Source organism: Python bivittatus, unplaced genomic scaffold (assembly GCF_059951505.1).
Source record: "Python bivittatus isolate LINGU-HERP-01145 unplaced genomic scaffold, Pbiv_v1 ctg000210_np1212, whole genome shotgun sequence".
Taxonomy (NCBI): domain Eukaryota; kingdom Metazoa; phylum Chordata; class Lepidosauria; order Squamata; family Pythonidae; genus Python; species Python bivittatus.
Window position 1 is genome coordinate 6,908,893 of NW_028277053.1, and position 21,214 is coordinate 6,930,106.

At 39.6% G+C, this 21,214-nt stretch overlaps 1 protein-coding gene across 17 annotated transcripts in view; it reads right to left on the reverse strand.

Moving 5' to 3' along the window:
• Positions 1-10,429: 10,429 nt before the first annotated feature.
• Positions 10,430-21,214, reverse strand: part of ZFAND4 (zinc finger AN1-type containing 4) — a 58,951-nt gene continuing 48,166 nt past the window's right edge. For 3 of the 17 annotated variants that reach the window (XM_088139372.1, XM_088139371.1, XM_088139386.1), the window contains 2 exons: positions 15,604-15,717; positions 10,431-11,513 (listed from right to left, as the gene is read on the reverse strand). In XM_088139372.1, coding sequence (XP_087995498.1) covers positions 11,332-11,513; positions 15,604-15,717 — 296 coding nt within the window. In that variant the 3' untranslated portion in view covers positions 10,431-11,331. The other 14 variants (XM_088139376.1, XM_088139385.1, XM_088139383.1 and 11 more) reach the window with 10 other exon arrangements.

Genomic DNA, 21,214 nt, shown 5'->3' on the forward strand with positions numbered 1-21,214 from the left:
CAGCCTATTCCTTAATTCTCCCATGCCTGATATAACTATAATTTATCAAAAGCTTTAACTTCTTAACATCAAATACATCTATGTACGTTGAAATTCTAAAAAGATACTAATAATTCACATGACCAGATCATATGGGCCGATGAACCCTCAAATACTTTTACACCTCCAACAAAGCAAATCCGATTTCCATCTTTTCAAATACATTCTTTGGGGAGTCTAATACACTTAAAATACAATTTTTTGATGAATCAATTTTAATCTCAAATCCTGCATACCAATTTAATGTTCTTAAGGACTTGCAACCGTTGATATGGCATTACTGGATATCCCAGTTCTTTAGTAAATAATTGATAAATCCTAGTTATATCCATTTTAAAAATTTCCTTTAACTCTTGGTAGAGATGTGTTGGGGCCTTAAGTCTAGCCATGCATCCATCCATCAGGCAAGGAAGCGTCTCAGGCACCTCTGAGGTGGCCACGTCGTCTGGCATATATTAAACCGACAAATGTGCCTAAGTTAAAAATGCTGCCACTGTTATGAACTAAGAAGACCAAATTCAGTCAGAAGCCAAGAAAAATCCTTGAAATAATCAATGCATAATACCGTATTTATCAGTGTATAACACGCACAGGCATATAACACACACCTTAATTTTAAGAAAGTAAAAAAAATTAAATTTAAAATAAATGACTTGGAAGCAAAATAAAGGGAGCTCTGAACTGTTTGTTTATTCATATTTATACCATTATGTAATATGAAAGAAAAAGCAGCTCTTTGATATGTTGTGGGCTGGCTGTGTGTAGTACCATTAGTGTTTGTTAGCTGTGTGTAGTGTGTGATAATTGTAATCTGTTTTTTTACCATACTGGTACTTATTTCCTCCCTTCCTGCTTACCTGTCTGCAGCAGGCAGGCAGCCAAGATCTCTGGTGGACCAGTAGGGGCTAAAAATCCCTGGTGGTCTGAGTGGATTGGGGGCTACAGTAATTTATTATTAGGGTATGCCTCCTCTGTTTGCAGTCCTTAGTAACATCACCCGTTTGGTCCGGCACTCAGTGTGTCAGAGCAAAGCATTTCTTTTTTGGCAGCCACTGCAATCCAGCGCTGCCGCTCCAGATGGCCGCAGAAGGAGGCGTGGAGCCAGCGGTGCGCTGTGCAATGCCCCCCTGGGCGCCCACCAAGAGCTGCGCCCGACTCTTCTCGGATCGCCCCGGGACTGGTGGAGCACAGAAGACACAGCCTCTCCTCCAGCTCCCCACGGCCTTGCCTGCTCCCCCCTCCTTCCCATGGGGAGAAACTTTGGCGCGGAGGGGCGGCCCCCTACCCTGAGGGCTCCACCAGCAGTGTCAGAGCAAAGCACAAAGAGCAGATCTGGAGCGGCTCCTCGGTTTGCTCAAATGGGGGGTGCAGGGGGCCACCCATTCCCTGGGCTTCCCACTTTGCAAACCAGCCGTTGTCGAGCACGCTGCGCCTGGAGGAGGAAGAGTTAAGAGCCGGTGTGTGTGCGAGGGCGGAGCTGGCGTCGCGGCGATACGGCGGGCGATCCTGGGCTCCCAGGACCGCAGCCGATATCTCCTCCCCTGGACGGTCCCGATGGACCTAAGCTGTCCCGTAGAGATGGCGATCGCAAAGTGCGCGTCCCGCGGATCTCAGGGACGCCGCAAGTCCCAGATTGATCCCGGGAGAAGCTCTTGAAGCCGGCGGAGGAGAGGCAGCGAAAATGGCTGCAAAAGCCGGGACAGCTCCAAAGGAAGAAGGAAGAGAGGGGTGTCACCTGGGTGAGATGGACTTTTACTATTCAACTATTCTTAGAGAACACCTTAAGTAACTTAAAGAGATTTTTAAAAGTGAAGAAAAGTGGATTAAGCGGCGAGATTGAGCCTTATAAAAAAAGGGGGGGAAATTTTTTCTCTTTTCAACTTTCCCTTTTTAGTGGAATTGGCAAGATGTTTTTCTCTTAAAAAAATATATTTTTAACTGGATTGGCTTTTTCTTTTTAATACTCAATAACTCTTTATCTTAAGCCTTTTTTTTTTACTAAGATTTCTTTATCGTTATAAGAAATTTATACTTTTTGATTTTGAAATGGGGAAAGTGGAGTTAAGAGAAAGTAAATGAAAGAAAGTTGCACTGCCATCCAGAGGCTCGACATAGTGCTTTTTTTCTTCTATTGTGACGCATGCTCAAGGACCCTGTGCTTTCTAAAAAGATAGTGGGATGTGCATGTTTATACAGGTGCCATCCGTAACTATGAACAAGAAAATGGAGTTGAAAGCGATTTTGAAAATATCAAGATGGAAAGTTTGAGCTAGTCACAAGAGCCCTGATTAGTGGCAGTAGCTCTTCTTTCTGCTAGAAGCTCTGCTTTGCTCTCCATTCCCCCCTCAGTTGGATTTTTTTTAAAGAGACTTAGTCTTTTCCCTCCTCTTCTTTTTTTTTTTTTCTCCTCTTGCTTTTTTTTTTTTTATTTTTGGCAAGAACAAAGATAAAGAATCCTTTGACTCAATAAAGGTTTATCAAGATAATAAATTATACGAGAAACACAATGCAGAAAAAGATCTTTAAACTATTGAGGATGACTATAAAAAACTGGAAGAAGAGCTGCAGAAATTCCCGCAAAAAAAAGAAAAAAGATATTAAAGCTAAAATGGACTTAATTAAACATAAAACGGGATCAATGGAAAAGGAAGAAATAGTACAAGAAATCAGAAACATTAAACAGAATTATTGTGAGGCCTATAAACTGAGAATTAAAAGGGTTAATCAACTGATAAATGAAGAGGGACAGACTTGGCACTGAGGGTGAGAAAAAGATTATACAAGATTATAATGGAAAATCGTACTAAGAGAATGCACAAAAAGAAGAAGTAAAACAATATTGAAAGAAACTACTTCAGATGTTTAAAGAAAAAATGAGGGGAATACAACAATGATGGAACTGACAGAAGCTTCAAAAGCAGAATGTTTGAAAGGACATTTATTATTGCTTTCTCTTATCCAATAATATAGAAAAAGGAATAAACAGCTAGATATTTTGGGATATTGAATGAAAAGGGTGAACTCAAAATTATGCAAGCGCTGGAATAAAGTATAAATCTGAGATATATAGTTAAAAATTGTATTTGTAAATGTTTCAAGAGATTAGACTAAAATTTATACATGGTTGAATATAGTAACATATAGATTTTAAACTAGAGACATTTTTGTTGAAACATGTAGTGAAGAATCTGGTTAGAACTGTAACCCGGTTAGAACTGTAACTGATATTGTAACTGATACTGGTTAGAACTGTAACTTTTAAGAATTGGAAAAATTAAAAAGTACTTATGCAAGAGGAAGTTATTGAAAATTATGGAATGTGCAGAGATGAGTTAAACTGAGATTTGAAATTAGAGTAAGAAGATAAGTAATTTTATATGACACTGAGAAAATATAGAAATGTAATGGATTAGGAAATTTTATAATAGAAATTTGATATTAATTATTATATATATACACATATAATCGATAGATGAAAATGTATTACTAATCCTATTGAAAGTTAAAATTTCTTGTAAAAAATGATTCTATAGATTAGCTATGAATGATTAATAATTGTTAATTGATAAGTATACAAGTATATTTTGAATAGATGATATGAGAATTTAAGATTATGAAAGGGGCACCAACGAGTTGGTAACTGGTTGACACACGGTATAAAATGGAAGATGCTTTTTTTATGCCTTTCTATGTTTTTGTTTGTTCATGTATGTTTTGTGTTTGTTGTAAAAATAAAAAAATATTAAAAAAAAAAAAAGAGCCGGTGTGTGTGCGTGTGTGTGTGCGTGCGATGTTCACCTCTCTGGACTGCACGGTCCCTCAGCCCGGGCAAAGTCAGAGGCTTGGTGCAGAGGGAGGCACTCTGCTCTGCCCAGGAGCGTCTGGCTTTCTTGTTCAAAGCCTCCTCTGCTCTCGGCGAAACACACACACACACACACACACACACACACACACACACCGGCTCTTAACTCTTCCTCCTCCAAAGTGGATCTGCTCTTTGCGCTTTGCTCTGAGAAACTGAATGCTGGAGAACAAGGGTCCCCGGACTCTCCTGTGCTCCCAATGGCATGGTGCAGCCTTCGGAGGAGCACCGATCCCCTCGCTGGGGTGGCACAGCGCAGGCTCCGCACCTCCCTGTGCGGCCATCTGGAGCTGGAGCAGCAGCGCTGGGTTGCGGCGGGTGCCAAAAAAGAAATGCTGCCCCGGCCGGCCACCGGTGCTTTGCTCTCCCAGCCCTGCCACTTGAGGTGAGAAGCCATAGGGCATATAACACACAGCTAGGATTTCAGCCCTGAATTCTAGGAAAAAAGATGTGTGTTATACGCTGATAAATAAGGTAATTGATTTACAGTAACTATCCCAGCTTCCATCCATACTTTCCCCCCCAAATGTTTTACTATCTATTTTCAAAAAGAATTCTTCCAAAGTTCATGAGTCTCAGTATTAAATCTACAATCTATGCCCCAAGAAAACCCAAGGATTTCTTGCAGCATGCACTCCTGGAAATAAAACACCTTTTCTACTCTATGCTCATTCAAGAACTTGCCATGACCTTAGTGGAGATAAATAATAACTTTCCAACAAGGCCCATAGAGCATGATAATCTACTAAATCTTCATTCCACACACTTGTGGCAGATAAAATACAAGCCCAATGATATTTTTGCAAGCCTGGTAAATTAAAACTACCATCACCAAATGATAATCTCAACTTAGGTCATGAAATCATCTGTTTTTTTGTATACGTCTCCTAAATAAATTACCAATCTGAAGAAAATAATTATTTGGAATTAACATTGGGAAACCTCTCAGAACATAAATCAGACAAGGGACAATATTATTTTTAATACTATTAATTTTACCCCACAAACTTATGGAATTTTAATCCATCTGTTAACATCCAAATCAATCTTTTCCAAATGTTTCCCACAAAAATCTAAATTTCCTAGATTTAGAAAGTCCCAAGTACTTAATATAATAAATAAAAAATCCAAAATCCAGCTCTTTACATAATTGGATTGACATATTAAAGCCCAAAGGAAGAAGGGAAGGTTTACTGTAATTAATCTTATAACCAGAATACTTTCCAAAATATTGTATTACCTGTATAAAATTAGCTAGAGAAGTAGAATAGTTACTTAAAATTTCTAAAATATCAGCATATAAAAATAATTTGTATTCACTACCCACCAATATAATGCCCATAATATCTGAAGATTGCCTTTCAGTAGTAGCCAAGGTTCAAGATTTAAATAAAAAATAATGTGGAAAGTGGGCAATAGTGCAAATGGTGGCAGGCAGGGCATGTGTGAAAGTGCAGGCATGTGCCAGCAAAGTCCCAACAGTGTAAGCTTTTTTTAAAAAAAGTATAAGTTTTATTAAACCATTTTAAAACAAGCATTCATAAAATAAAAATGAACAATCACCAAAGAGAAATGGGGAAAATACACAAGTAAACATATAAATAAAACGGGATATTATTAAATGGAGTAGACTAAAATTAAGTTTATTAGGGAGAATGGCATTAGTGAAGATGAACTTAATTTGCCTAAAATTAATGTTTTATTTCAAACAATACTAATTATAAGGAATGAAAATTTTTTTATAGAATGGAAAAGAGATATTTTGAAGTTCATATGGAATAATAAAAAACCAAGAATTAGTTATATAAATTTGATTGATTTAAAAGAAAGAGGAGGACTTGGTCTCCCAGATCTACAAATGTATTATGAATCAGCCTGTCTTACTTGGATTAAAGATTGGATTTTACTGAAGGATGCAAGGAAATTAGATTTGGAGGGCTTTAATAAAATTTATGGTTGGCACGCATACCTTTGGTATGGAAAAGAAAAAAAAATAAAATATTTTTAAAGAATATCCCAAGACAGAGTATTTTTAGAGTCTGGAAAAAATACAAAGATAGACTAGAAGTTAAAACACCAATGTGGTTGTCCCCCAAAGAAATTCAATCTAGTTATATGAAAAACTTAGATACCACATGTTTGAAATATAGAGATATTTTGATTAAATATAATGGGAATTATAAAATGAAAAAACAGGGGGAATTACAAATAGATTGGTTTAAATACCATCAATGGAATCCAGTCTTTCAGCAAGATTTAAAAGAAGGATTTCAAAAAGAGGAATTGGAATTTGAAAAAGTTGTTAAAAGTGAGGAGAAAATTATGTCGAAAATATATAGAAGTTTGCTATCATGGAAAACAGAGGAAGAAAATGTAAAACATTGTATGATTAAATGGGCACAGGATTTAGGACATAATATTATGATGGAAAGGTGGGAAAGATGGTGGGAAAAAGATATAAAATTTACAGTATGTCAAGATATAAGAGAAAATAGTTATAAAATGATGTATAGGTGGTACCTGACCCCAAATAAATTGGGAAAAATGTATAAAAAAATAGAGGTTAAATGTTGGAAATGTGGGGAGAAGGGTGCCTCCTTTTTTCACATGTGGTGGAGCTGTAAGGAAGTGAAAAAATTATGGGATATTATACATATAGAAAAGATGATTGGAAAGAACTTTGTTAAAAAGCCAGAATATTATTTGTTGGGGATGCTTGATGAAAAAATTAAGAAAAAGTCATGGAATTGTTGTATTATTGCAACAGCAGCCGCAAGAATGATTATTGCTCAACACTGGAAGTCTGAGAAGATTGAGAATTGGGAACTACAATGGAAGAAGAAATTGAACCACTTCAAGCAAATGGCAAAGATAACAGCGTGGATTAAAGATAAGACTTTGGAGAAATATAAAGAAGATTGGATGGAATATGAACACTGGATGAGAAAACAGAACTGAACCCTAGATAAATTCCTCAAAGAATGCTAATTAAAAAATTACTTTGGTGTTTAATAATTTAAGAAGTAGAGCAGAAATAGCAGCTTATTTACAGTGGGGCAAAAAAGTATTTAGTCAGCCACCAATTGTGCAAGTTCTCCCACTTAAAAAGATGAGAGAGGCCTGTAATTTTCATCATAGGTATACCTCAACTATGAGAGACAAAATGGGAAAAAAAATCCAGAAAATCACATTGTCTGATTTTTAAATAATTTATTTGCAAATCATGGTGGAAAATAAGTATTTGGTCACCTACAAACAAGCAAGATATCTGACTCTCACAGACCTGTAACTACTTCTTTAAGAGGCTCCTCTGTCCTCCACTCGTTACCTGTAGTAATGGCACCTGTTTGACCTTGCTATCAGTATAAAAGACACCTGTCCACAACCTCAAACAGTCACACTCCAAACTCCACTATGGCCAAGACCAAAAAGCTGTCGAGGGACACCAGAAACAAAATTGTAGACCTGCACCAGGCTGGGAAGACTGAATCTGCAATAGGCAAGCAGCTTGGTGTGAAGAAATCAATTGTGGGAGCAATAATTAGAAAATGGAAGACATACAAGACCACTGATAATCTCCCTCGATCTGGGGCTCCACACAAGATCTCACCCCGTGGGGTCAAAATGATCACAAGAACGGTGAGCAAAAATCCCAGAACCACACGGGGGGACCTAGTGAATGACCTGCAGAGAGCTGGGACCAAAGTAACAAAGGCTACCATCAGTAACACACTACGCCGCCAGGGACTCAAATCCTGCAGTGCCAGACATGTCCCCCTGCTTAAGCCAGTACATGTCTGGGGCCGTCTGAAGTTTGCTAGAGAGCATTTGGATGATCCAGAAGAGGATTGTGAAAATGTCATATGGTCAGATGAAACCAAAGTAGAATGTTTTGGTCTAAACTCAACTCGTCGTGTTTGGAGGAGAGAGAATGCTGAGTTGCATCCAAAGAACACCATACCTACTGTGAAGCATGGGGGTGGAAACATCATGCTTTGGGGCTGTTTTTCTGCCAAGGGACCAGGACGACTGATCCGTGTAAAGGAAAGAATGAATGGGGCCACGTATCGTGAGATTTTGAGTGAACACCTCCTTCCATCAGCAAGGGCACCGAAGATGAAACGTGGCTGGGTCTTTCAGCATGACAATGATCCCAAACACACTGCCCGGGCAACGAAGGAGTGGCTTCGTAAGAAGCATTTCAAGGTCCTGGAGTGGCCTAGCCAGTCTCCAGATCTCAACCCCATGGAAAACCTTTGGAGGGAGTTGAAAGTCCGTGTTGCCCAGCGACAGCCCCAAAACATCACTGCTCTAGAGGAGTTCTGCATGGAGGAATGGGCCAAAATACCAGCAACAGTGTGTGAAAACCTTGTGAAGACTTACAGAAAACGTTTGACCTCTGTCATTGCCAACAAAGGATATATAACAAAGTATTGAGATGAACTTTTGATATTGACCAAATACTTATTTTCCACCATGATTTGCAAATAAATTCTTTAAAAATCAGACAATGTGATTTTCTGGATTTTTTTCCCCATTTTGTCTCTCATAGTTGAGGTATACCTATGATGAAAATTACAGGCCTCTCTCATCTTTTTAAGTGGGAGAACTTGCACAATTGGTGGCTGACTAAATACTTTTTTGCCCCACTGTATCTGAACCAAAGATGTCAGCTTGCTTGCACAGGTTCCAGGAGCCAGGGTCCAAAGCAGCAGGTAAGAGCCTTGTCAGGCCACATTCTGAGGTCCAAGAATCCAGTTTGGAGGCCATCAATTTTGACAAGTGGAGTAGTTGTTTCCAGTGGGGAACTGGCAGCCCTGGAGCCTGCAGGGAATGCAGACAATCAAGGGTGCTGTGCAAGGAGTCATGCAGTCATGCTCTGCACTCCCCTCCATGCTCTAGGGCTGGGAGGTCTGGAGACCAAGCCATCATCTTCTGCTGTCTCGTTGTTGTTCAGCCATGCCTGCTTTGGTGCCTGATTGATGGGCTCCCCTTGAGGCTGGCACTCATCCAGGGAATCTTGAGCACCTTCTTCCATCTCAGCACTTTGGAATCTGAGCTGGCCATCACACTAACCATGGTTTTGAGGCATCTTGTTTAGAAACTCTGAAATAATTTTTGAGTTCTTTATAAGCCAGTTTAGGGTTTTTTTTTCTGAAAGCGTGTCCACTTTGCTGTTAAGAGAACTAGACAGGGTGATTGTTTTTTCCAGGACCAGGTCTTGACTCCTGTGGACACTCACATAATTCCTGTCCCTTCTGCATCCCCCACTCTAATACCTTGCAGGATCCACAGGAGAGTCCAGATGGTGGGTCCCTTTGCAAATCCTAAGTTTTCAAAAACTAAACATGCACCCAATATTTTGGCCAGCACTCTGCTGTCTGGAGACAAGCTCCTCCCAGACACCATCACATTGTAGTGTGGATTTTAGCCTGCCACTTCCCACCCACCCCCTGGGGCAATACTTCTAGCATCTTCTCCCTTCCTTCCCTGCCTCCCCACAGCTGTGTTATTAGTTTTTTCCCACCCATCCCTTCCTGCCTCAAACTTCCCCCATTTTACTTGTGGATGCACTAAAACAGCCCCAAAATGTTTCAGTTTGGCACTGGCTGTTACATGCTTACGTTTTGCTCATCCCTAGAAAGGAGCTGCATCTGTCAGGAAAAACATTAAAGCTAAATGCAATAGGAATGGGTTACTTAAGATGTATGGTAAAACTAGAGATAGGCTCAAGAATGAACAGGTGATGAATGGAAGTGGACTGAATACAAAAATGGCCAGTGCAGGAAATATATATTTCAATATGGTTTGGTCATATAGAGACAATGAACAGATTTTCAGAAGAAAGGTATGATGAAAAGAGTATGCTGAATGGAGTTGTTGAGATCCTAAAAAAAGAAAGGTGAGAATTTTTTTTAAAAAACAGTGCGTGCATTGTGGAAGTTGTCCAATTTAATCTACTATCCTGTATTTTCAACACATACTTTATGGAGAAAACGGAGCCAAAGCATAGTTCTACCTTTGCATTCTCTCCAGTTAACATTTGGTGAGAAACTAATTTGTTACTTTTCTTTTGAATGCATCTGAAACAGCCCTTTATCTTCTTAGCATCCATTGCCTGCCACCATAATTTTGAGCTGTGTATTCTCTACTAGTCTCATGGAGACATTCAGACTCTTCAGAAGCTTTTTGCTTTTGATCTTTCTACTGTCATCATTCCAGGTGAAGTTTTAATCCTAAATGAGAAAATCCATATCACTATCTCATTTTAATACCCAAAGAATTCCCTCACACTACACACCAGAGGGCTGAACTGCTTCTATCAAAAGCCTCGGCAGGAGGAAAAAACCCCCATCTTTCCCCACAATTAGTTCAATGGCAGTCTGTGCAGAAGGAAGTACAGTAGGGATTACTCAGTGCCTTTCATCCATGTAGGGTTTCATGGGTCCCTGATCAGAAATGGACAATCAAGAGAGAATGTTCTTCTGGAATGCTTCTCAAGGAAACATCTCAAAAGGATGGTTCTGCCCTTTCCATGCAGATTGATTGGCATGGAAAGGGCAAACAATACTTGGCTCTGTCTGCTGACTAGAAACCTTGGAAAATGCCAGAATCCTTTCTGCATCGTTGCAGGTCTTGACAAATTTATTCACTGACTTGTAACACCTCGACAGAACCAATCCAGCACTATATTAATATGCTGTGGTTCACTGGTTTGCTATAAAGCATTAAGCATAAAGCATTCCTTACATTCCTCCAACTGTCAGCATGCTGTAAAACAACAGGTCAGTTATTCTACATTACATAAAAATGTATATTTATTCTTTTTTCGGATAATAACAATATCTTAAACAAGCTGTGTTGTAAGATCTTTAAAAAACACAAAATCACAAAAATTAAAGTGTCTTCTATTTAATAACAAGAAATTCCTTCGTTTTTGCTTTTAAATTTGCCAGATAAGAATAATGGTCTAACATGATATGTTACTTCCAGAATAGAAACATGGTCTATAGCTGGCTTGATGGAATACAGTGCCCTTCACTATGACAGTTGGCCCAGTACAATGAAACCACCATACTAAAACTAAAATAACATCGAAAAACCAAGGGATTACAAGACATTCTCAATATGGAACCCCCTCAAGTCATTATAGTGTGTCTTAATACATATATTAAAGCTTAGTAAAGTGCATCTTTTAAGACTTAACTAATGAAAGAGCATTTTCAAATATAAAATACTTAACACAAGATATATAATAATTGTTAAATCAGAATGTACATTTTCAAAAACTAATGTTTAAATTTTGATTCACTAAACAATAAAAGGTGTCAGTTACAAGAGTGTTCAAATCGTTCTTCAGAATTATAGAGCCTTGGATGATCTTGTTACTTGCCAATCTTTAGATTTGAAATACAGTAAAGAAAAGCAGTTCAAACACAGCTGCTTCTCTGACGGTCATGGGCCATAAAATTAGGCTTAGATTTTGGGAAGCTTTGGAGCACTGACAACAGGATTGGACTCCTGCAAGTATCTCCTTCCTGCATTCTTGTAGTCATAAGTACAGGTATGAGTCTCTGCATAGCGATGAGTTGCACAGAAGTTGTTTCCACATCTGAAGCAGAAAATGAAGGATTAGAGATCTTTTTTTGAATTATACAAACAAAATATCAAGAGAAAAACTAAAAAGAGTTTTGAAAAAGCACATTAAAAAACAAGAGAATAATAAAAAGAGCAACCCAGACTGCATGTAAATGGGTACATACAGATATGATTGTAAGAAGAACATTTTAACATTTCAAACACTCATATTCAGTATTTCTATCCAGAACGTATAATCTACTAGGAAAAAAATTGTTTATAGAGTTAAGAGACCACATTTTCTACTTTTAAGTTTTTTTCAAATCTGTGTTCTGTTACTTTCTCACCCAAGTAATTTCCCACTTTTTAAATATACTAAACCGATGGAATTACTTTAATTTTCCAGTGTTTGAGACAACAAACCTGGCAGCTAAGAGAGACTGTAAACAGATTTTTAATAGTGTATAAACTATTTTTCTCCTCAAAATGAGATTTACAAAATGCATGCATTGTTCATCATCAAATCTTCATTATGTAATCTCATCTTCATTTAAACGGCCTTTGCTATGTTGGAAAACTGAAGCAAGAAGCATGAAGCTTTGATGGAGCTTTTTTTATGAATAAAGATCATGAAAGGTATTTACTATTTTGAGCCTTTTCCCACTGAAGCTCAAAAACTTGTTATTTTATTAGGGCCAAGCTGAACTTCTGTTTGTGAGGATTATGAGCCTCAAGTTTCAAGAATAGCCTAAATGTAGCATGACATCTCCAGGTGAAAATGGTTTTAAGAAATGATTGGCAGATTTATAGCCATATTAGCTGGAATTTTTGTTTTGTCAGACAAAGTGAAATACCATGTTTGCAAATCTTTTTCTTCTCCTTGAACAAAATGACTTGCTGTTCCACTCTCTAAGGTAGTTTTTTAAAAAGCCATTGGGATCTTCATTAAGAGAGGGTGAAACCCAGACTGATTCTGTAATAAATTACAACCCAGTTTCAATGATATATAAACCCCAGAGACTGAACACGTGTCTTGTATTGAAAGGAGTAAAATGGAGTTTATAATTGTGTTTCGAAGAAAAGAGGAACTAACATAAATAGTCACTGAAACCTGAGTTAATACAGGTAGTCCCTGGGTTAAGAACTCCCAGTTTAAGGACAAGAATGGAGCCTGTTGTAGCAAAATCTGAGTTAAATGCACAATGGTTTGAGTTCATTACACAATATAATACTGTATAAGTAATATTGTGTAATGAACTCGAACCATTGTGCGTTTAACTCAAATTTTGCTACAATAGGCTCCATTCTTAACTATGGGTTGTCCATAAACCCATGGGTGTTCTTAACCCAGGGACTACCCGTAATACTGTTCCAGCTTACATACAAATTCGACTTAAGAACAGACCTTGGGAATGGAACTCGTTCTTAAACTGGGGACTACCTATATAACTGCTAACAAAATGGGGAAAAAACTGATTTCACCCTACTTAGGGTGGCAAAATTCAGTAGCCCTATTAGGAACCCAAAGCTAATGCAGGAACCAGGCTGCCAAGAGCATCAGTGCACCAAGAGCATCAGTGGGGCATAAACCTTGCTGCCCCTTGAAAAACCTAGGAGGGTTATTTTCCCATCTTCTCTCCCATGCAGAGGAAGGGAGAGAATAACTGCTTCCTCTCTTGTCCTGCACTTATGATTTCCTCAGGCTCTCCCTTATTAGATATGGCAGGAGACAACTGAAGCAGACTGGCCATTGTGCAGGTGCTTCAGGAGGCGTGTTTTACAAGGATGGCTCCAACTCTTTGGCAACTCCACTCATTTTCCCATTTGGAAGAGCAAGGAATAGCCCAAACCAACTTTATGAAACATTACTAATAAAATGCCTCACAAATATGATTCTGCTATAGCCAACCTGTACTAAACCACAGGGACAAGAGCAATATCACTGCAGAACTGCTCCTTCAGCCAGCAAAAGTTTGGGTATGCCTTTGTTGAAGCTATGAGGGCTGGAGGGGCAGCCTGGAGGACTACATTAAGCCCACAGGGTTCCCTATCTTTGCTCTCTTGAAAATGCTGTTTTCAAGATCAGTAAATGAAACCCTGCTCAAAAGTTGCTCACCAGGGTTTGTTTGTTTTTTAATCAGTATTCCAAGAAGTAATAGAACAGAAGATAAGTTCAACACATCCTTCATGAATCCTTTTATAGGAAAATGGAAATAAAAACATTCCACAGCAACATTATGAACTGATAAATTCTTTTTTAAAACGGGGGAAATAAAAAAGCATAAAAAATTAAGGCACCTCCACCAAATAAGGTCATAAAACATAAAAAATCTAGATGGCAATTTTTACCATTTTACTGCAAGGCACAGATCAAGACTCAACAATTAGGGAGGAGGGGCAAGCTAATGGTGTGGTAGCACTTGATGCTGTATTTGCTGAGATTGGAAAACTGCCATACAACCTATAGGAAAGTACACAAAACTTGGGGGAAAAAAATCTTACTGTAAACACAGAAACTGCCAATGACAGAGGAGACAAAAATGGGGATGTGCTGCTAAGGTTAGTGGCAAGAAACTGACTGCCTGCAGAACAGACAGAATAGATGTTATACATACAATATGGAACTTCAGGGCTGTGAGGGAACAGTATCTCGAAGCTTCTTATGATGCTATGGGGGCAAAGGGGAAGACAGGAGTGCTTATGAAAGATGAAAGGATACCACCCACCCCAACTCCATCAGTTATAAAAACGTCCAGAATGAAGCTGTGTTCAGTCCATCTGGGAGACTGCACAAAAACATGAAGAAGAAACAGTGGGTTGCATTACATATTATCCACTGTCCATGAGTGCCCTATAGGTAGAAAGGAGGGCATAAGTCATAAAAATAATAAAAAAACTTTATTAAATTATGCTGGCTTCAGAAATACATACTCATCTTTACTATTTATGTTAAAAGGTCTCTGAGGGACTTTGGGACAATAATATTTTCTCAATCTAGCCTACCTCACAGGGTGGTTGTAAAAATGGAGGAGGGAGCCCTATGTATGCTACTGGCCTGAATGAAAGGCAGTACATAAACCCAATAAATTAAATAATATTGAATATAAATCCTATGACAGAAGCAATTGTGGAATTAAAAAACAAACAAACAAAAAACCACTTGCTATTATACTAACAGGCAGTCAATTCCAAAGGTACGACCCAAAGTTGTAGAATTTGGAACCAGGTAAAAATTCAAGATTTAACTAAAGACCATATAAAATAGTGGAGAGCTAGTGTGGTGTAGTGGTCAAGGACTAGGAGCAGGAAAATCCAGGTTCTTCTCCTCCCATATGCACAGAAGCCTGCTAGGTGCCCTGGGGCCAACTCTTCCCTCTGAGCTCTACTCAGTGCCAGGCTCTGGACGAGCCAGCTGTGAAAGGAAACTTCTCACTGCACCAGGCACTGCTGAGCTCCACTGGAAGGACTGAGTGGGTACAGTGCAAAAACAAGCAGACTGTGCGTCACAAACGCTAAGAAAAACAATCTGCTAAAATTGTTGCCATTGTTTACATCCAAAAACTATTTAAAAAATGCTCTATTTATTTTAATCTCCCATTTTGTTGCTGTTTTTTTCCCAACATTTAATTAATTCAATATATATGCTATTTGTCTATTGACACAATTGCTGCTGTTTTCATCTCATCTCATTTGTTTGTGATAATAGTTCTCTATTTGGAAGTAGTTATTACTTCAGAGGGAATAAATCCCATTCGAAGAAAAACAGGAGTTTTCTTGATGTAAATTTAGCTCATGGAATTAGCAGAGAATACACTGCACCCTTGAGTTATAGTCCAAGCACTCCTAAATTTAAGGTCACCTTCGTATTTAGATACAGACAATGAAAAAGAGTGATGGAGAAGGAACCTACTTCTGTTAATTTTTAGATAGGCACACAAATTTTACAGATAGTGTTTATTTTAGAATCTACTGGCTGAGAAGTTAAATATTTGCCTTGGCAGCATTATTTATCTCAATGCTTATTTAGCATTTATCCCCTTCCAACTACTTTGGAATCCCTTCTTGTTTCTTTGTTTTGCTTGGATGATGGTAAATGCTTTTAAGATGCAAATCAACCTACCTACATTCATAGCTAGTTGCTAATCCAGTTTTCTTTCCACAGAGGAAGCAATGCTTTGCAATTTTCTTTTTAGGCTGAATAGAACAATTCACAGGTGGAAGATGAGTTGCATCACCTGCTTTCAAAGAAATAAAATATTCATAATTATTTTGTACATTTGTTATGAAATCAATGATGCAAGGGAAAAGCAGCTGCCAGGAAAGACTAGTGAAAACGGTTACTTATGGACTTTTTTTTTTTTAACAAAATATGGTATAGTATTTATTTTTCACAGGCAGCAGTAAATTTTAGGGGGTTTTTTTGCAACAGAATATTAATGTAGCATATTAGACAGTAGCCAAGTTATACTGCATATCTGTTGGAACAATACCTGCTAATTAAAACTTGATCATTTTTAAAACTTGCTAAATTATATGGTACTGATTCTTCTTCTTCATCAACATGGGTAATAGAATACTATTTATCTATAGTACTGATGAGCCGATTCACAACCATCAACATTCAGACTGGCTAGCAAATCTACTGACCAATGTTTAATTTTCTATGAAAGTGAAACAGTGGCATCATCTGGCAGTATTATCTATTTTTAATCTTTGTGCACTGCTTCTGATATTTGAGAAATCACACTGTTACACTATGGTTTACAAAGGCTATCACAGCATCAAAGGAGTTACTTCTCCAGCTTCATTCTGTTGCTTCTAAATTAAGTAATAAAAAAGAGAAGTTGATGGAATATTTCTATATTGTTAAATATGTAATTTCATCTGGCAGCTAGTGCAATATTCTAAAAATGAAGTTCACGCTTTAAGCATTCTATGAACAAAAAATCAGCATAGGGTTTGCTTGGACCTATCATGTGAATCAAAATTTACTGAATGTCTTGTTTTGAGGAGACACTGGCTGAACAAAGTTTGCTCTAAAGAGTCCACATGGAGCTTTCTGCTTTATTCAATGGAAAGATGAAAGAATAAAAGTTGGCATGTTACTTAAGTTCATGGAAATATTTGATGGACAATAAACCACAATGATACTATACAGTGTGAGAAGCTACTCTTCATTTGAAGATGGAGATAATGTACTTGCAGTTCCACATACGTAAAACCAACAATTAAAGTAATGATATTTACATTGGTGCTTAAAAATTTGTGAACCTTTTTGAATTTTCAGTATTTCTACATAAATATGACCTAAAATGTGATCTGTTCTCCAGACAAGTCCTAAAACTAAATTAAGTTTTAATTAAACAGATGGATAAAAAAAGACTTGCTCATTTATTTATTCAGGAAAATGGTCCAAAGCTTATACAGTCATGTGAAAAAGAAAGTACACCCTCTTTGAGTTCTATGGTTTTACGTATCAGGACATAATAAAAATCATCTGGTCCTTAGCGCTTCTCAAAAGTAGGTAAATACAACCTCAGATGAACAACAACACATGACATATTACACCACGTCATCATTTATTTTACAAAAAGAAAGCCAAAATGGAGAAGCCATGTATGAAAAACTAAGTACACCTTATGATTCAATAGCTGGTAGAACCACCTTTAGCAGCAATAACTTTAAGTCATTGTTTTCTGTGTGACTTTATCAGTCTCTCACATCGTTGTGGAGGAATTTTGGCCCAGTCTTCTTTACAACATTGCTTCAGTTCATTGAGGTTTGCGGGCATTTGTTTATGCACAGCTCTCTTGAGGTCTTGCCACAGCATTTCAATCGGGTTGAGGTCTGGACTTTGACTGGGCCATTACAACACCTTGATTCTTTTCTTTTTCAGCCATTCTGTTGTAGATGTGCTGGTGTACTTGGGATCATTGTCCTGTCGCATGACCCAATGTCGGCCAATTTTAGCTGTCGGAGAGATGGCTTCACATTTGACTCTAGAATCCTTTGGTATACAGAGTTCATGGTCGACTCAATGACTGCAAGGTGCCCAGGTCCTGTGGCTGCAAAACAAGCCCAAATCATCACCTGTCAGAATCCTCGCAAAACATCCTTGCAAAATATTAATCACACTAATTGTTGGCTTGCTTTTTCACTTGCTGTGGTTCTGCCATTAAAAGACATGGGGGGGGGATGTAAGGTTATAAGAAGATGGATGTAAGACCGTTAGAGGCAGATGGGCTCTTATCACAAGCAATGGAATGTTCAAGGTCGTACCAACGGGAGAATGTGAGAAGACTAAGGTGGCAGGGGGGCGAGGGGAGGAGAAGGAAAAAGGGGAAAAGTAACTTTTGGTGTGCGCAGGCTTAGTCTTAGCAATGCTTTGGATCCGTACACTTATTCTCAATAAATGAACTTTCTCTTGAATCATGCATCGCTATCAGGAGAGTTACTGTAATTGAGAATGAGGTCAATTACATGGTCATTACATCACCCCTCCACCACTGTGCTTGACGGTTGGCATGAGATGTTTGTGCTGATACGCTGTGTTTGGTTTTCACCAAACGTGGCGCTGTGCATTGTGGCCAAACATCTCCACTTTGGAGTGTCTGTCCAAAGGACAGTGTTCCAGAAGTCTTGTGATTTGTTCAGATGCAACTTTGCAAACCTAAGCTGCTGCCGTGTTCTTTTTAGAGAGAAGAGGCTTTCTTCTGGCAACCCTTCCAAACAAACCATACTTGTTCAGTCTTTGTCTAATTGTACTGTCATGAACTTTAACATTTAATATGCTAACTGAGGCCTGAGGAGTCTGAGATGTAACTCTTGGATTTTTTGCAATTTCTCTGAGCATTGCACGGTCTGACCTTGGGGTGAATTTGCTGGGACATCCACTCCTGAGAAGATTGGCAACTGTCTTGAATGTTTTCCACTTGTGAATAATCTTCCTCACTGCAGAATGATGGACTTCAAATTGTTCGGAAATGGCCTTATAACCAGCAACTCCTAAAACTTCGGCTTTTATACAGGTAGTCACACTTGCTGATGATCAAGGGCATTTGATTAGCAGCACTGGCTGCTACTTAGCCTCTTCGTACCTATGGAAGCAGTAAGGGTGTACTTAGCTTTTCACACATGGCTTCTCCATCCAGGTCTTGGTTTGTCATTTGTATTTTCCTTTTAAATTTTAAAACATCAGCCAATTTCTTTTTGTAGATCCAGTGTGTTGGAATAAAATGCTTGCTTATCAGAAACTTGATTCAGGCTTCTGCAGTGTGGCCAGGCCAGTGGCCGACACACGAACCAGAAACCTAGGATGAGGGAAGGTACCAGATAATAAAAGCACCTAAAAGCACGATAAGGCGATCACTGCTTGAAAAATACCTGATGCTACATAAGCAAGTAGGGAAACGTATAACCATGACAGGCTATACAGGAAACATAGAATAAACCAATAGTGTTGCTTAAAGCTGTTGCATGACTATAAAAGGCTATATGCCCCCACAACCTGCCCCCACCACCTGCTTCCTGATTTGTAATACCCAATAAAAGAGTAGTTCAGAACACGCTCTGGGCTCACTCACCTCGAGGAAAACCTGCGTGTTTGTCTTCACTCTCGCCTGTCGAGACCCCATGAGTGGCCCACCCTGATGCGGACAGCAAAACCGCATTGTGGTGACCCCGACGTGATCGCGTGATTTCACGAGGTGCGTCTCGGACCGTCCTTACTTATCCGCTCGAGGGGAGCTGTGCACTCGTCCCGTCTGAAACACGGCTGGATATTCGTAAGTATGGGCGGAAAATTCTCTCAACAACAGACAGCGCATCTGAAGGAATTGAGGGAATTAACCGAATCATCCTCTAAAATTTCTTCAAACGGAGGCAAAACCCTCCCCCGTTTGAAAAACAAAGAATTAATTGGCCTTTTGTCTTACATTTGGCAACAATGTCCATCATACCCTGAAAAAGGGTCACTGAAAATATCCACATGGACAAAATTGGGGGAATACTTCCACGCGGCCCCTAGGGCCCCGGTCCAAATTCTGACCTCATGGCGTGTGGTCATGGAATGCTTAATGATTCACCATAAATTCGACAACCAAATGCCGGCAGAACCCATACCACCCCCGTATGATTCTGTTAAAAATTCTCCGGCCACTTTACTTCCCATGTCGGCAGGTTTTGGGTGCCTTGATCCAGCCAATGGTCCCACGGCTCCCATGGCTCCAAGTCCCCCCCTGACTATAAAACCTCAAAGGGGGGGTCACATAATCAGAGCTATGCAGACTGCTCAGCAGTCAGGTCAACTCTCTGCTGAGGATCTTGAAGCGTGTGCAATGTTTCCGGTGACCTGGGTGGTGCCCACCGGAGCTGCTGCGGGCGCTCCCGGCCAGCCAGTGCATACGCACATAGATTACAAACAAATCAAAGAGATTAAAAGTGCTGTCAGAGATTATGGCCTGCAGTCGCGTTATGTTATGGGCTTGCTTACTTCGCTTTCTACTGCTGCTGTGGAAATGCTGCTTGCAGATTGGCAGTCGCTTTTTGGTATGATTTTAACCCCTGCTCAATATGTAATTTGGAATTCGGAGTACGGCAAACAGGCTGCCGTTGCCATAAATGCTGGACTCCCTCAAAATGTTACTGCTGACGATGTCCTGGGGACTGGCACCATCAACACTATCGCACAACAGCAAAACTCCGATAGAGCTGCTTTTCCTATTATTAAAAATTGTGCCTTAGCGGCCTTACGAAAGGTTGATGACAATCAGGGCAAACCTTTGCAAACCTTTTCTAAAATAATTCAATCGCCTACAGAAGACTATTCTTCCTTTATTAGTCGCCTTCAAGTTGCATTAGAACGCCAAATTGACAACGTAGATGCTAGAGGTGAACTGTGTATGAAATTGGCTTATGAAAACGCTAATTCGGACTGTCAAAAGGTGCTCCAGCCCATAGCTAACAAACCTGGCATCACCCTGGCTGATTTTCTCCAAGCATGTCGTATTGTCGGAACCACCAGCCACAAAATGGCTGCGCTGGCCTCCGCCATTACCACAACCTTGCTTCCGCCTTCTTCTTCCTCCCTCACGCTACAAGACGCACTTCCTGTGTCACGCCCTGCCGGAAATTGCTTCAACTGCGGGAAACCTGGTCATTTCAAATCTCAGTGCAGGGCACCAGGAGGGGGCGCACATCGCAGTTCCTCCCAACAGGCAGTCAAACCTAAGACCGTTTGTCCAAAATGCAAAAAAGGATTTCATTGGGCCAACCAATGCAGGTCCTTTAATCAAAGTCAGCAGAATTCGGGAAACTGATTGTGGGGCATGCAGCCAGCCCCACCCCCAAGGCTGAATTACCCAATGAGGACCCGTCCCCTCACTCTGTAGAGATGACTGCGGACGAGACCGTGACCTATTCTTAACCCTAACCCTAACCCTAACCCAATGAGGACCCGTCCCCTCACTCTGTAGAGATGACTGCGGACGAGACCGTGACCTATTCTTTACCCGCTCATGTTTATCATCTTTTTATATCGCCTCGCTTGCCTTTGACACTGCCCCCCGAAATGCCGGTGCTTGTTTTCCCTAACTTGGACCTTACCGCTCAAGGAGTCATAGCTGCCCCCTTTTTGCGCAGTGCTGACTCCTTTTCTGATTTCGCCTTGGCAATTATGGTTAATTCTCCGGTAACCATCAAACAGGGAGATGTGGTGGCGACAATGATCCCCCTTGA